The sequence below is a fragment of the Chelonia mydas genome, chromosome 5 (genome assembly GCF_015237465.2).
Source record: "Chelonia mydas isolate rCheMyd1 chromosome 5, rCheMyd1.pri.v2, whole genome shotgun sequence".
NCBI classification, from domain to species: Eukaryota; Metazoa; Chordata; order Testudines; family Cheloniidae; genus Chelonia; species Chelonia mydas.
The window spans coordinates 88452444-88469702 of NC_051245.2; the positions used below are offsets into that span (position 1 = coordinate 88452444).

General features: G+C 41.3%; 1 protein-coding gene across 3 annotated transcripts in view; it reads left to right on the top strand.

The window, feature by feature from the left end:
• GOLM1 (golgi membrane protein 1) overlaps positions 1–17259 on the top strand; it is a 94243-nt gene that overhangs the window by 56559 nt on the left and 20425 nt on the right. For all 3 annotated transcript variants that reach the window (XM_043547342.1, XM_037901759.2, XM_043547343.1), the window contains 2 exons: positions 13223–13277; positions 15468–15570. In XM_043547342.1, the coding sequence (XP_043403277.1) occupies positions 13223–13277; positions 15468–15570 (158 nt within the window). The remainder of the gene's footprint in view (positions 1–13222; positions 13278–15467; positions 15571–17259) is intronic.

Consider the following 17259-nt stretch of genomic DNA (forward strand, 5'->3'; position numbering starts at 1 on the left):
AACATTAACACACTGGGCTCTCTGCTATCCTCTGCTTTTGTGAACAGAGAGTAGCATGTTCCAGCACACTAGCACTGGAAGGTGTGCATGCACTAGCCTGTTATACCTTCTAGCTCTCCCATGGAAACCGTTTGTGGATGTGACACGTGTTCAGTCTCTGCCGCTTCAAATGAGGGGGAGGGCTGATTTCCATGGCCTCATGTTCTCAACTTCTCCCTCTCCCCCGCGCCACCATGTTGTGATCTTGGCACAAGATCTTACTGACTAAGCTGACATGGGTTCCTGCACTGCAGACTGGAAACCCTCCTGGAGAGGGAAAGCCGATGGAAGCATGGTTGCTACAGGAGTGTGCTGCTCTGCAGTATTGACCTTGGCCTCCAGTGGAACCCCAGTTTACAACAGTTCTGTGGACTAAGCTCCCTGCCATTGTGGAGATGGAGGGCAACCCTGCCTTCTATGGTGAATGAGGAAGAAACGGAGGCCAGTTCAGTTTCCTTGTTCCTAGGAGGGAATGACGTGCATAAAAGAACACTTAGCCCTTTATGGGAGAGCTTATACGTTAGTACATTACTCCCTTTCTTCTCTCATACCCATGCATTTTGAAGTGCTTTGACTGAGAAAAGAGTAATGGCTTTACAGATGGGGAGAGCTCTCAGAAGGAATGCTCTCTTACACAGAAATTCCAAGCCCTGAATTTTGGCAGTTACGTGCAATATGGTTAGCTAACTCATATTTCAGGCTGTTCCGTGAATGATCAGCATTTTCACAAAAACCTGATTGAAAACCAAAAGTATCTTTATGTGAAAGAGAGGGGATTTTTATTTATTTATGTTTATGTTTTTGCAGGGCACATGATGTGTGTGGGAATTAGGGAGAGTTCCATGGGCCTGGGAGAGAACAAATCTTTGGGCTGTAGATAGTATTTACCAGAACAGACTCTCAGGTAACATGCAAGGTCAATCTATTGCTGCAGTTCTTTATTAGACATATTACCTTTCATTTCATTGTCCTACTGTATGTGTGTCAATGGATGAATAATTTTCAGGAGTTAATTATGCACTGGATTAGTAGCATATCAAATATGTATTGCCATGATGGCAGATAGTATAACACAGAAGATTTTTGGAAAAGAATTGTGAGATCAAGCTCAATAGAGCCCATCTGCACCTGAGATCCTTCTCCCTCCACTTCCTCAAGGACCTGCAGGATGGCAGCTTGCAGGGTGGCCTGCTGAGCAGGCTGATAACATCGGGGCTGCCCTTAGCTCCTGAGCAAGGTCAGCTGGGATGAAATCTACTTAAAATGGGTCAGATGCTGTCAACATCCATGCCCTCTTGTGGCTTAGGTGTGTTAGGAGCTTTGCCCACCAAGCAAAACGGCAGTCCTTCCAGCCCTACCCCAGTGTCTGGCAGAGAAAAAGCACCATGCCTTTTCTGAGGAGAGGCAGACTCTATACAGGGACTCCTTTGAGGTCAGCACAAAAGACTTCTCCATCTTCTTGCTACATACAACTGATGCCCCAGGGTGGCTGGAGTCGGGGAGGAGGGGTTGAGGTTGTCTATGGGGTATTAGCAGGAGAGTCACTGGTTGCTAGGGTAGATGGCTGTTCAAGCAGCTGGCTGAATGAGGATCCGCCTGAGATGAAGGCAGTAAAGCTGGTTGGGAATTTTTCAACAATTTTTTGTTGGAAAGTGCTCCATATTCAAACTGAAAACTTTGCCCCTTTTGTAGGAAGTTTCATCTTAACTTTTTGGGGTTTCATAGTGGAATTTTGGGCGTGGGGACAAGAGACCATTATAACCAGTAGTCCCGTGGTTATGGCACTCAGCTGGGATGCAGGAGACCTGAGTGTCTCTGCTGTGCCTGATTCAGAGCAGGAACTTGAACCCAGATCATCCACATCCACTGTGAGTGCCTTAACCATCAGGTTGTAGAGCCAATCTCTCTTCCATTCTCAGTCTTTCCTGTTAGAACTGTTCAAATTTTCAAGGATTAATGTAGATTTGGCAAATCACTTATGGCAATTCAGACAGAAATAGATTGAAAAGAACAGGAAGCTTACATGAAGTCTCAATGAAGACAGATAAGGAATGAGAAGTTCAAAAGGGCACTTTTGAATCCATTAAACAATTTTTTAAAGGAGACCAATATCCTCTCTAGTTATCACTCGGCATTCATTGCATTTAGGATGTTCATAGGTCCACCATTTTCTGTTAAAACAATAACTGGAAAAATACCCCTTATATATGCTCTATCCATTTTTTAAAATTGTTTGGTTAAACAGTTAATGCATGTTCTAATTTTTTGTTGTGTTTGGATTTAAATAATCCATTTTAAAATTCAAAATAGGAACACTAAGTAGTTTTTTTAAAAAAACTCAGTTCTACAACTAAGTAGTTTTAAAAAGAATACGTACAACAGCTTTGTATATTGGATGTGGAATACATTTCCCCATTGCTTATTCACAGCTTTTCATAATGTGCCACAATTGTTCTTCACATCTCCCTTGGGGAAAGGTTCAGTTCATATTGCATGCATCTGAGATATATACCTATCAGTATGCTTCATTTTAGTTCAGTTAGTGAGAAACCACAATGTGGAGAGAGGGAAAGGATGTTGTCTTTAATACCCTACTGTTGTCTCTATCACTAGTCCTATATGTTTCAGCATTTGTAAATCTGTATATTAAATACTTTTCACCTACATTAAATATGCATATTTACAGACTGTATTTATTCAGCTTTCACTGTTAATTGGTCTGAGCCTTTTAGTGTTGGTCACCTGAACAAGCAATAGAAAAATAGAAATAGAATAGAAATCAGCAATAGAAATAGAATTGCAATAGAAAAAGCAATAAATAAACTTTAACATGAATACCCACAATTTTTCATTCTATCTTGTAAATCAGTTTCTTAATGGAACTACAAACACATCTTTATTTTGGGGATGTGAAAGAAGGTACTACCCCTTTAAGGGACAGGCTGGAGCCTACAGCCTGGGGATAATCCAGCAGGCTGTGCCCCACCCTGGGATTGAGCTATTTAAACACAGGAATGGGATACTGGGAGAGAGGGGAGTAGAAGCAAGGCAGGCTACAGAGAGTGGTGGTTTCTCTTTCTGGCATCAGGAGACAAGCCTAACCTGATTTAGAGACATGAGTATGGATGTTAAATTGGGAGCGCTGAACTGAGGTCCTGATGAACTGTTTGTGGTAATAATTCCTATTCTGAAGCCTTATTAAAAAGGGAACATGATATATTAATGTGTGTTGGCTTCTCTTTGTCCCATCTGTCAAAGCAATTCTATTGTTGCCCCAATCAGGGGAAGTTGCGGTGGGGCATACATACGTACCCTTGTGGCTCGGTGAGGTGTGCCCCACGCAGCACACGTACATGCTTTCACATGGGGGCTTACTGATTTTTTGCTGAAAATCTTTCTATTATGCCTTGTACAAAATCAAATAGCAGTAACTTCATGTGGGATTGTGCATTGCAATAGTCCTGTTTAATTTTACTGTTACCCTGTTGTTTACTATGCCAAATTCTCCATTTTTAAAATGGTCCATGGAACATGAGCCAAACTGACCCTGGGCATATGGTGTTTTTATATGAAAACTTTTCTATTTCCCTGGGTTACATGACTGGAAGAAAAGGGAATTTAACTTATCAGCCCTTCTGCACCCAATAATTTTGTCTCCTCATAATTATATGTGCAGTTTCATATTAGAAATTTAAAAAATTTTCAGCATCACTAAGTAATAATAGGGACTAGTCCCTCTGGATATTTTGAGAGGGTATCCAAGGTACAATCAAATTATTCTGACTTAGAAAAGAAAATGCAGTACACTTGCATCAACTTGGTTAGCTTTTAAATACCTTTTTATAAATATTTTTAATGTGTTCTTGGAGCACACTGCTCAGTATTGGCACTATTGATTGGCTGCCTTTTTTTTGAGGATGATAGCAGTCTATCAAATTCATAACCTGATTTTTTGGTTTAGTTCAGTCACTCACGCTGAGCAGGTTTCTTTTCCTTCTTAGAGGCAGATTAAGAAAAGGTCAATATATCATCTAATTCTGTAGTACGTCTAGACTCAGATTGTAAATATTTGACTATAAGGAAGCTCATATGGCTGCAAAAGACTATTTAGTCAAATCTTTGTAATAACCTGAGCCCCTCAAGCCAAATGGAAAAAAATGTGTACAAAGAGAATAATCGATAAATGTTATATACTCCTAAAATATAACATAAAACTCATGAAATATTAATACCCAAATGTTAATGGATATGGCAGAAATCTATAAAATGACATTTAAAGTTGTCTATCACTTTATTCTTGGATCATGTTGTTTGGCCATGTTATTTTAGGGGTCTTAGGTAAGGGAATGATGCTATGGGCTTTATTCTCATCTTGTTTACACCAGTTGTATGTTGGTGTTAGTGGGTTAAATTCACCCATGAGTCTTTTTATGTCAGTAGAGTTGCACCTGCTTACAACAGTGGTGAACTTTGTTAGCATTAAAAATTGTACTGAGTAATCATACTCCTGTGCAAATTTAGAAGGCTATGTGCTCCCGGAACTTCTTTGCCTTTGCAAATCCAATGTCCTATTGCACGCTGTTTTTCCCTCTTCCTTCTGCTACTCATATGGTGTGGGAGAAAGGGGAGGATGAAGAAGAAAAAAGGTAACTTAAAATAAGTACTTTCCTAGTTAAGCTATGCAGTGTCACCATTTTTGTGAAGGGTGCCGGAGCTGACCAGGTGGAGGGAGGGAGAAAGGTGAATAAGCACTACGGTATGAGAAGTGTAGGCCGGAACATAGCAAGTTTGTGGTGTTTGTGTTTTCATATTAGCGTCAAAAGGAATGGATTGTTTGTACAGTACTGAGAATGGGGAGGGGTGGCAGGAGGTAAAAGGCCATGAGCCAGAGGAAAGTTATGCAAACATTGCAGTGTCCCCCTGTGGTTCAGTTTCATCCTCCAGATCTACATGGAGGTGGTTTGGAGCTTTACGACTCTGGTTTGCTGGGATCACTACGTCACCCACATCCAAGGTTTGTGGTTCAGTCAGGGAATCCACATCAAACTCTGGTGGTGTCACATCTAGCAAACATATGGTCAAGCTCTTCATAGCAAGAGCAGGCTGTAGTCTCTCTCTGTACAGTTAAATTGTGTTTCACGTGTCTGTGGCCACTCAGAGCTCCTTTTCCTTACTGCAGCACTGGAGAGCATCTTGGTTATGCCCCTTTCTGAGCAATGTCGATGGTATCTGCTGTGACAAAATTCCTCCTCTGCCTTGGTGGGTCCTGCGCTTTTTGGCAGATTTGCTCACCTCAGAGGTTCATGGCAGCCCTCAGTTTGGCCACTTTTGCTAGTGGCTCAAACCTGCCATTCACTCAGCTAACGTCATCACTGGCCAGCATGGGGGAAACGGAGAACAATCTCCGCAGTCTCTGTTGTCCCTCTTAGTGGGTCGGAGACAGCCAGATCCCTTTCCAAATTAGACTGTCCAGCTCACGAAAGCTTATGCTCAAATAAATTTGTTAGTCTCTAAGGTGCTACAAGTCCTCCTTTTCTTTTTACTGTCCTTTCTGGTGTTGCTCACAGACCAGGTCAACTCCTCCTGTGTCCAATCAGGAGTTAGGGGGATGCGGGGAACCCAGGCCCACCCTCTACACCGGGTTCAAGCCCAGGGCCCTGTGGATAGCAGCTGTCTACAATGTCTCCTGTATCAGCTGCATGACAGCTACAACTCCCTGGGCCACTTCCCCAAAGCCTTCCCCCAGCACCTTCTTTATCCTCACTGCAGGATCTTCCTCCTGAAGCCTGATCACACTTGTACTCCTCAGTCCTCCAGCAGTACACCCTCTCACTCCCTGCCTCTTGCATGCCCCCCACTAACTGATGGGAGGTCCTTTTAAAACCAGGTGTCCTGATTAGTCTGCCTGCCATAATTGATTCTAGTTCTTAATTGGCTCCAGGTGTCTTAATTAGCTTGCCTGTCTTAATTGGTTCTAGCAGGTTCCTGATTGCTCTAGCGCAGCCCCTGCTCTGGTCACTCGGAAGAAGAAAACTATTCATCCAGCAGGCAGTATATTTGCCTTCTACCAGACTCCTGTACGCCACTGGTCTCACACTGCTTGTATATCAGTGCCAAGATCCAGATGGACAAAATAAAGCTCCTCTCACCAGAGCTCAATAAAGTCCAGAATCTCAGTCTGGGGCCATGGTGCAGCAGCAGGAGGCAATGTATGGGGTGAGGGGGTAATCAGGAATATGACACACAAGTATTTGTGAACTCCCCACAAATTGGAATTTCAAAGAACTGCACCTGGCTGTATGCAACTATTTAAATGGTGGTGTGACATCCAGTTAGGGTGAACCTGGAGCTGTAGAGAGGACACAGCTGATCCAGGGAGTCAGAAAGCAGTGTGGGATACTGGCAGGAAGATCTGACAGATGCACAACACTTGTTACAGGATGTGGTTATAACCACACCTGCTTTGCCATGGGTAAACTCAATCCACATCCATGTAAACCTGCTTCCAAAGGGGGGTTTGATAACACACATTAAAACACTAGATAATATATAACAAAACATTTTGTTTGTGGATGAAGGCATTTTAACAGGAAACATCTCAAGCTGACCTGCAACAAATTTGAAGTGTAGACAAGTCCTTGTACATGGCTGATTGTAACCTAAACCTCTTAGCCATTACACCTGCAGGCAGAGCTTTAATTGATTATGGTCCTTCTAGTTTAAATACAGTTCAAAATGACTTTGCATGTATTGTGACTTTTTTCAGCAGGGCCAGAAGTTAGCCTTATATTTACAATAGATGTAGTAGTAAAGTAATGGACTTGTCAGTGTTCTTAGGGAAAGTACAACCTACTCCAGTCTGTTTTTATGTTGTCTTAAAAGAGGCTCTTATTTATTTCATAGAGAAATGGGCAGCTCTCTGCTTCAAACACAGCATTCATTAACCAGAAGTTCTCAGATGGTGTGTGGATCCCATGCTGATGGTCTGTGCAAAGCTGGCTGATCATGTGTCACAGGGTCTCTCATGTTCCAGTAGTTAAACTGTATTAAAAGAAGCTAAAATAAACTAAATACTTTCCCTCAAGCAACTGCTGTTGAAATCTCATCCTTGGGGAAAGTACATCATCAGCAGAGATGGTCCACATACTCGTAAATGGGAGTGGAGATTCTCTCTTTTAAAATGTATTTGCATTATGAACAAGTTTGAGAATCCCGGCATTAGGCTAATATATAGGTTTCCAAGACATGGAAATTCAGATTCTGTGCAAATTAAGAATATACTATTGAAAATTTTTTCTGCCTTTTCACACTATATAGTAAAATGGCTGACGAGAGAAAAGGGGTTAATGTACGATAGTTGTAACGAGTTATAGCAACCCCTGCCCAGAGTGCATTTTATTCCATTCATACTGCCAAATGTTTCTTTACTTGTAATTGAATGTAGGAATAATACATATGCTAGATTGATAGCAATGATGACAAAAATCCTGTGTCCACAGAACACACACAGCACAAGCGCACGCCCACTGCTTTGCAGGTTTGGGAGGATAGCTCATTCTTTATGCCCACTGTCTCCTTGGTGCCTCTTTTCAGACTGCTGACAAATGAGCCAACTGTGGTGATGGTTTTTGTGTTGTGTTCTGTGGCTCACTTCTGGAATAAGAGATGAACTGAAACCACTGACTGCTGTAATGTAGAATAGGTGCCAGAAGCAACTTTTAATGTCCAACAGCCTTGACCACAGTCCAAACACTGAGCTAGAGGTAAAGGGCTTGGTCTCCCCTTATCAATTGTCTGAATCGTTCAGTCTGTTCCAAAGAGCTGTTTCATTCAGTGTTTAATTTTATTGCGAACAGGCTGTAACTTCTAGAAAGAATGAATGCTAAAAGTTCAGTGAAAAACTGTATGGCTTAAATGCTCCATTATTGGCTTGAAAATTGCTTTAGACTTTTTTCACACGGCACTCTTGTTCAAAAGTGTAAAATGAGTCTGCAGCATAACGACAAGCCTAAAAGAAATACAATAGAGAAAATATGTTCAGTGACCTTGAAAGCCTTGGGGAAAAAAGATAAATTCACCTGTTGATGTTTTAATCTCATGACCTAGGATTGAAAGGCTATGTGGCTAGTGTGCCATCTTTTCAAAATGCTGAGAGAGAAGAGCATAAAGACACTAAAATTGAAGAATGTTGCCAGACAGATGGTGGGTAGGCCTGTGTGGTGAATGGTGAAGGAAGGGAAATTTTAGGATTTAATTTAAATAAATAAAATTCAATAGCCACCAAATATGTAAACATAAGGCACATGGCTATCCTCTCCCTGATCTCTCCTGGCTTGTGTTTTTGTAAATCTATCCCACATACTCTTTCTTCTCTTTTTGTCTCATTACTGTGCACTCTGTGAGACCAGAGTTTGTGATATTTTGGGAACTACTTCAGTCTTAACTAATAAACTATAATAGTAATCAGTCTAGTTAATGTCTGATCAGTTTAATTGCTGATATAGCAACTTTTCCCCTCATGTGAAAACTACTTTGAAAATACAGATAAACTACAAAATGTTACGTCAGCCAATTGCTTTGGTATTTTTTGGTTACCATTTCTTGTTACAATGCTTCTTTATGTATTAGGTACACCAGTGGTCCCCAACCTTTCTGTGGGAATAGCATATTCCCATTCCCAGAAGACTGTGGCAGGTGCCAGACACCCCGCCGCCGAATTGCTGCCAAGAAACGGCAACGCTTCTCAGCGGCATTTCGGCAGGCGGTTCTCCGGCGGCCGTGCTTGGCGGCAGCATTTTGGCAGTGCGGTGTCCTGCGGGTGCAATGGCACCTGCCACAGTCTTCTGGGAATGGGAATATGCTATTCCCACAGAAAGGTTGGGGCACCGCGTTGGGGACCCCTGAGGTACACTGTGTATAGTCAGTATTAAAAGCAAATACAGCAATTTTTCATTTTTCAGATCTGTGTTAGCCTGGTTTTAATACAGCATTTGCTGTTGTCATGGGAAATGCTGAAGGAATTGACAGATAAAATGGAATGTTACAAGGGAATACCTTTCTGGCGGATATGCTTTAGCCAACGAGTTATTGGGTTCAATACAGGGGTAACTGGGTGAGATGTAATGGCCTGTGATATACAGGAGGTCAGAACATATCTAATGGATCCTTCTGGCCTTTTCTGTGATTCTGTGATACTAGAAACCTCTCTAGCAGGAATTACTGTTCTCTTTAGGGTAAGTCATTCTCTGCCCACCAATTCACTGATGTAGCTATTCATTCCATTGCTTTCTGTGTCTCTAATGTGGACAACAGTTCCTACACAGACATGCTTTTCTCCTAGCAGATTTCTGGCAGTCACTGTAGCAACTGTCATCCAGCTGGGAGTCGCTTCCATCTTTGCTGATGATTGTGCTGCTTTTTGGTCAGGCATGTGAAGACATGATTTACTTGCTTTCAACAATACTGACTGTAGTCAGGAAGTCTGTCTGCTGAGCGGCTTGAGGTCTGCTGTATTGGGGCACAGCTTGTGTACAGAGTTGCTAAGCCCTGAATTCTCCTCTTTTAGAGGTAGTGTGCAATGCTTTATGTGCTGAATGAAATATCAAATCTAATCCTCCTCCTGGGTCTAAATTGACCCGGGTACAGGCTTGGCAGCCAGGCGCACCAGAGCTTCTCATGGTGACTACTGACACTAACTTGTTCTCTGGCCTTTGGCCAAGTTGTTTATCTTGTGTGTGTCTATTTCTCCACTTGCAAAAAAATGGGGAGATTGCCTGCCTACAACCCAACAATGTTGTGAGGATTAGTTAATGTTGGTACAGCTCTTGAAAAATATAAAACTCTAAGTATTAATGCAGCAACATTAAGAAACAACCTTCTGGCTGTTGTAAACATTTTCTTGTAAATTATTAAACCGGATTTGCTGCAAACATTGAGGTGCTTTTACTAACCAACTTTTCCTGATCTCTTTCTATATGACCCTCCCTTCATCATATTTTCACATTCAGGAGAGTACTGCAGCTTTACCAAAAGGGTCTTTTGTATGTGATGCATAAAGGATATGAAAAAAGAAAAGGAGTACTAGTGGCACCTTAGAGACTAACAAATTTATTTGAGCATAAGCTTTTCGTGAGCTGTATCTCACAAAAGCTTATGCTCAAATAAATTGGTTAGTCTCTAAGGTGCCACAAGTACTCCTTTTCTTTTTGCGAATACAGACTAACACGGCTGCTACTCTGAAAAGGATATGAAGTAATGCATTTTTTATCTGTGACTTAAGTGACCTTCCAATAACATGTACCTGTGCTTTCCCGTTTGAGATGATTACTACTCACCCTTACCACCATTCTGAGTAATATGAAATTTAGCAGTCATTCTATAATACTTTCAGAATCAAGCATATTCTTATTTCCATGTTCAAAAATTAGGAAAATAACATAGGAACATAGTGATTTCCATGCTGAATTGGACTGCTGGACCATCTAATCCAGTAGCCAGTCTTCAACAATGGCCGGTACCAGATGTTTCCAGTATAAGAAATCCTGCAGTTGGAAGTTATGGAATAACCTCACCATTGGCAGAGCACCATTCATTAAATGTTGGTTTATATGGTGAAGCAATCAGGGTTTATAATCCTTCGAAAACTCTTGATTTTTTCTCCCTCTTTTTAAATCCTTATGAGTGTAAGTTTGGATATTCTTGTCATCCATATTAATGGTCTTCTTTTATGAAACCTGTTAAGCTCTTAGCCTCAGTGATATTTTTGGCAATGAGTTTCATGGGCTGTGTGGTATTGTGTAGAAGAAAAATTTCCTTTTATCTGTTTGAAACTTGCTCCCTCTGCATAAAGATGTGAATATAACTTACTGGTTTCTGTAAACCAGTGGTTCTCAAACTTTTGTACTGGTGACTTTTTTCAAATAGCAGGCCTTTGAGTACGACCCTCCCCCCCGGCTTATAAATTAAAAACACTTTTTAATATACTTAACACCATTATAAATGCTGGATACAAAGCGGGGTTTGGGGTGGAGGCTGACAGCTCACAACCCACCATATAATAACCTCGCGACCCCCTAAGGGGTCCCGACCTCCAGTTTGAGAACCCCTGATGTAAACAATAATATCTCTGTCATTACATTCAAATAACAGTTTGTTTGGGGAACTAGATGGTCCAGGGAACTGATGATAGGACACAAATCTGGTTTAGACTGCTAGTGAACAAAAGTCATTACCATCAGCCACGTGTTTGAGATGAACTGGTGAACTCTTTCTCTAGCTCCTAGTAAATGGATGATTAGATTACAATAAGCACAGTCAAAATTAGCACTATTCGGCATCCTTATCAGTAGCATCAGAATAGCCTGCACAGACTGAACGACCATCTTGATCATAGAAGTGCTCCTTCCAGTGAAGGCAGCCCATATACTGTATGGCAGCAGCACTACTTCTGTGAAAAAAACTTCTTTCGGGAATGGCTGTATCCGGATCTCTGAAGTCTGTGAAATACTGAATGCATCCTGGGATGAATAAATAGGAATCCTTATAAATTACATCTAAGCACAGCGAATAGATACTTCAGAAGATATACAGATTTATAAGTCTAAATAGGCATGATCGTCTGTCATCTTCAAAACTAAACTAGTTTCCTGCACAATTGCTAAATATTAGACATTGAAGCTGAGTTCTCTGTTGGCATTTGTCTGTGACTAATTTCATGTAGTGTTATTTTCCCCCTACACATTGTGACAGGGTCGGGCCACATGGCTACAGGAGAGTAATAGAAGACAGATATGTTAGCCCCAGGTTAAGTAGGTCCCTTTTCCCTGGGTAAGGTAACAGGGAAGGTTCCAGAACAATCAGGAGACAATTCTGGAGACAATTAAGACAGACAGGCTGATTAGAACACCTGCAGCCAATCAAGAAGCTGCTAGAATCAATTAAGGCAGGCTAATCAGGGCACCTGGGTTTAAAAAGGAGCTCACTTCAGTTTGTGGTGCGCATGTGAGGAGTTGGGAGCAAGAGGCACTAGGAGCTGAGAGTGAGAACACGGACTGTTGGAGGACTGAGAAGTACAAGCATTATCAGACACCAGGAGGAAGGTCCTATGGTGAGGATAAAGAAGGTGTTGGGAGGAGGCCATGGGGAAGTAGCCCAGGGAGTTGTAGCTGTCGCAAGCTGTTCCAGGAGGCACTCTAGACAGCTGCATTCCACAGGACCCTGGGCTGGAACCCGGAGTAGAGGGCAGGCCCGGGTTCCTCCCAAACCTCCCAACTCCTGGTCAGACACAGGAGTCGTCGAACTGGACTGTGGGTTCAGAAAAACAGCCAAGCGGAGGGCTGCCGTGAAGCTCCAAGGCGAGCAAATCCGCCAATAAGCGCAAGACCCACCAAGGTAGAGGAGGAACTTTGTCACAATATCCAATCTCATGTGCATGTGTATTTCTGACCTTCTCCTCCCGCCTGAGATTACTGCCTTTTTAGTGTGTCTGGAGTTAAAGATATGGGAATGGAAGGGCATTACATCTCTCACTTGTCCCAGGGGAGGAAAAGAGGGTGCCATGCATCAGGGAAGTGGACTAAATATAATGGTGTGTAATATAAAACCTAATAGGCAAACCATTTCTCCCTTGATTTACTGACTTTGGTAGAGTTTTTATTTGTGGTGTTGGAATAATTATTGCTCTGGCACTTTTCCCCTGCAATCCTGACAGTAGGCTTATTGGTTCTATCTCAAAAGAATTATTGAAAGGATGCAGTTTGGTGAATCTTTCTTTCTTAAAGGTACACTTGATTAATACACTCTAAATCTGATTGTCACTGTGATTGTAAGAGTAACATGAAATGGAGACAATGGTAAACAAGTGTTTAGCAATGGACTCTTTAAACTAATAATTCCAGTGAGTAACCTGTTTAAAATGTTGTGGTCTTGTTTTATTTTTAATGATGATCTTTCATTGATTTATGCCTTGGGTAGTACAAATTTTTTTTGTTTTTTTTTCATAATCTAGGTATTGAAATAACATAACTGATCTCAACTGCACCTAATACAGTGTTTGTTTTTTAATTGTATCATATTGCTTAGAAATACATTTTTGCTTTATTCTCTAGAATTACTTGATTACATTTTTATTAAATAAGTGGTTTGATCAACATTGTTTTAATACAATTTCACTTTTTTTCCGCAGGCTGTGTTAATGAATAACATAACAACAAATGAGCGATTTATCCAGAATCTAAAAGGTACCTTTTTATTGTAGTTCTATTATTATCAGACTTAAAGCCAGTTCTCTCAAAGACTCAGTCTTACTCCTGTGTCTTTTAGGTGTGTGAGCTCTCCAACTCAAAGCCATGAGAAAGTGTAGGAACCACCATAAACTAGACCTTGACCATGTACAGGTTCTTCATGGGTACAGGGCTCATGCCATACTGCCTTCAGTGGGGCTCCGTTTAGGCAAAAAGGTCCATGTGGCTCTTAGTGCAGGACTCCACAGCCTTAGATCTTAATGGCAGAAAATAAGAAATATAAATAGAACAGATTCCCCCTATATTAATAATATATACTTGAACAACTTCTCTGTTCCCACCCACATAGTATAACCCTCTTTCAACTCTAAAACTCTATACTCCTATATATGGATGCATTGACATCCATGGGAGTAATACACACATCTGAAAGGAAAATTTGGCCTTATTAATTATTATCCACTTTGATACTTTCAGAATCATTGCTAGTGAGTTATGACTTCTAGCATTTGGGCCATTGGTAAATACAGTTGTCAGCCTCTCTGATGTGCTCAGCTTTCTGACGCAAAGCTTTTTGTTGGGAGCAAAGCATTCAGGGTGTCACAGCATGATGGAGGAGGTTCCACCACAGAAAACTACTAACTTACAAACAATCCTGCTTTGTGAACTGTAAACTGCTGTTACAGAGGGTGTGACGTTCCCCTCTGGTGTTATCTGGACTGGTGATCTGCTAGGTCACTCCAATCCCTGACTCTGGGAACCAGCTTTACCCTGCTCTGCTGTGAGAACCCCCACTCCTGGGCTGTTCACGCACAGTCTCTGGCATGTAAGCTGCTCCTTGAATTGTGCAACCGAATGACACTAGCCAATATCTCCGGTCCCAGACACAAACTTAGGAACCTCCGTCTTGCAGTGTCCAGTTATGCCTGCTGGACGCTGCAAGCTTATATGAGTTCGTCACTTTAACAAAGAAATTTATATGTATCAGGCTTGTTAACCCAAGGGGAGTCTCTGACATGCTTCAAACCAAACACACTGCTTCAGGTAGAATAAACAAACAGATTTATTAACTATAAAGATAGATTTTAAGTGATTATAAGTCAAAGCATAACAAGTTGGATTTGGTCAAATGAAATAAAAGCAAAACGCATTCTAAGCTGATCTTAACGCTTTCAATGCCCTTACAAACTTAGATGCTTCTCACCACAGGCTGGCTGGTTGCCCTTCAGCCAGGCTCTCCCCTTTGATCAGCGCTTCAGTTGTTTGGTGGTGATGTCTGTAGATGGAAGTGGTAGAGAAAGAGCATGGCAAATGTCTTTCCCTTTTATCATATTCTTTCTTCCCTCTTGGCTTCTCCCCCCCCCCCCTTCAGAGTCAGGTGAGCATTACCTCATTGCAGTCCCAAACTGACCAAAGGAAGGGGGGTGACTCACTGAGAGATCCTTTTGTTGCTGCCTAGGCCAGCATCCTTTGTTCCTGTGAGGCTGGGCTGGGTTTCTCCCATACATGCCTTGATGAAGTGTGAACTGCCCCTCTGCTCTTAGAGAGTTTTTGCCTGGGCTTGCTTTAAGCCATGAGGATACATTTTCAGCCTCATAACTATGTACATGAAATTATAACCTATAACATTACTGTAAAATAACATCACTATAACAACAATGCTCAGTGCATCATGAGCCTTCCGAAGATACCCGACATGACAAATTTTGCATTAGATACCACACAATCATATTATAAGGATGAACATTGGGGTGTAGGGTGTTCCCATGAGGTACAGAATGTCACAGTGAGTTGTAACTTTAATTTAGATAAGTAGTAGGAAAATTACCATTGTAGCCTGCACTATAGTGACTAGTCTTTCAGTGACCTCTAGTCTGCTAGGTTGCAGGCCAAGAGCAGCCAGAGAATATAGATGAGTTAGAGCCCTCCCTTTGGAGGAGGGGACGCAGAGAATGTAGGCTGTATTAGGTAGAAAACCCTCCTACATCCTCTGTGTTTTTGCTGCTGAGCAGGTGCCACAATGTGACACTATATTTGGTCTACCAAAATATCATGAATTTGGGAGTCTGAGAAAAGTAGCCAATAGAGCTTTCTCACTATCAAATTTGCATCTTTGATTTTGGAGGGAGGGATCTGTTTATCTTACTATAATGTTCCATTAAAAATAATAATCCTCTTTTGGCCCAGAACACTTGATAAAGTTACAGAAGGAATACGGAAAGCTACAACTGGATGTGTACCAGTTTCAGAAAAACCAGACTAACCTTCAGAAGAAATTTTCCTATGATATGTAAGTTTGTTCTTTTAAATACATGACTTACAGAATGAAAGGTCATAAGCTAAATTATTCTTTTGAAACCTGCACTTGAATACTGCATTTTTCCCCATAGTTACAGTTTTAAAATATAAATGCTGCTAGTAGATATTTTGAGATTAGATAGCATTTTCAGAAAAGGAAAATAATATACCAGCTACGGTCCTGATTGGTTTCTGCTCATTTGTGTGAGTACTTGTGGCTCCCATCACCATAGTATTGAAGCACTTCACAAACATTTCTTACTTGTATTCCTCTCAGTGCTCCTGGCAGACAGGGAAGTACAATTATCCCCACTTTACAGATAAGGAACTGAGGCACAGAGAGTCTAAGTAATTTGCCAAGGTCACACAAGCAGTCTGTGGGAGGGCCAGAATTTGAATTTAGATCTTCCAAGTCCCAGCCAGGGCTTTAATCAGATTTTTGTTACGTTTCCTGAAGTCGTTGTCATCATCTTCTTTTGTATGCCTAAAAACAGCAACGTTAGATGTCCAAGTCTAGGTCAGCAATCCAATTGATTGCTTCAGGTGACACAGAGTGGATAGCTGAGATGCCACTGGGATGTGGATTGTTTGGGACACTGATTGATGAGCTGCTCCATAGTTTGAAGTCAATTTCCACAGTGAGAAATAGGATGGTGTCTCAGTCGCCATTTATGGAAGAGGTAAGAGCATCTGCCATGTGATGTTTGGATGAGATTCAAAATGGACATGTTTTCCACAGAAGTGAAAAGTCCTTGAGGTGTTTATTTGGCAGTTAGTGTCCTTCCAGCTTGCTTGCTATTGATCTTCAAGGGAAAACCCCAAATCTTCAAGCTCTTGCGCTGCAAGCCAGAAAAGTTTTCTGGAGTTGAGTTGGAATCTCAGTAAATTATATAAGGACTTAATGAATTGGAAGGTCCTTGTTAACTCAAATATGATGGAATATTTGAAGAATTTTTTGTGATGAATTTGAGGTAGGTGGATATCTGCCAGTATGGGAAGCCATGGTTGAGCTGTTGATTTCACTGTGCCCTAAACAGCAATGGAAATAGGTACCCCTGAAGCATTGTAAGTTGTGAATAACGAAATATATGTGCAGGGACACTGGTAAGAACTTCAATAACCCTTAACACTTCCACGTATTCACTAGGAGTTAGTCCCTCCTACTGAAGCTGTTTGAAAATATTATTTCCTGTACTAATTATGAGTTCTGTTTTTTTCCCTTTCTTGCTAACATTGATGTTCCTTTCTCTGTATCTTGGGAAGGAAGAACCAATGCAACTTTCTTTGCTTTCATTCTTATAATTATTATGGATCTCTGCTCGGTTAGCAGCAAGTTAAGTTGTGGTTCCTATACTGGCAGGACTGGTACTTCCACAGCAATGGAATGAAAAAGTCAGACCCTATAGAAGCAGTAGCTTAGTTTGGTTTCTGATAAATCTTGACAACTGTCACCAAGAAGAAAAAATTTGCTATTATGGGCCTGATCCTGCTGTTTTTATACAAACTGGAAGTCAGTATGAATTTTGCCTGCTTTAGAACTGAAGGATCAGTTCCATTTTGTTTCATTCTGCTGATTGTACTCAATACATTTGTAAATTGTGGCTTGAAAACTGATATTTAGTATGTGAAGCACCTCCTGCACAAGATTAGGCCCCAGATTCAAGCTACCTTTCAAATGTTA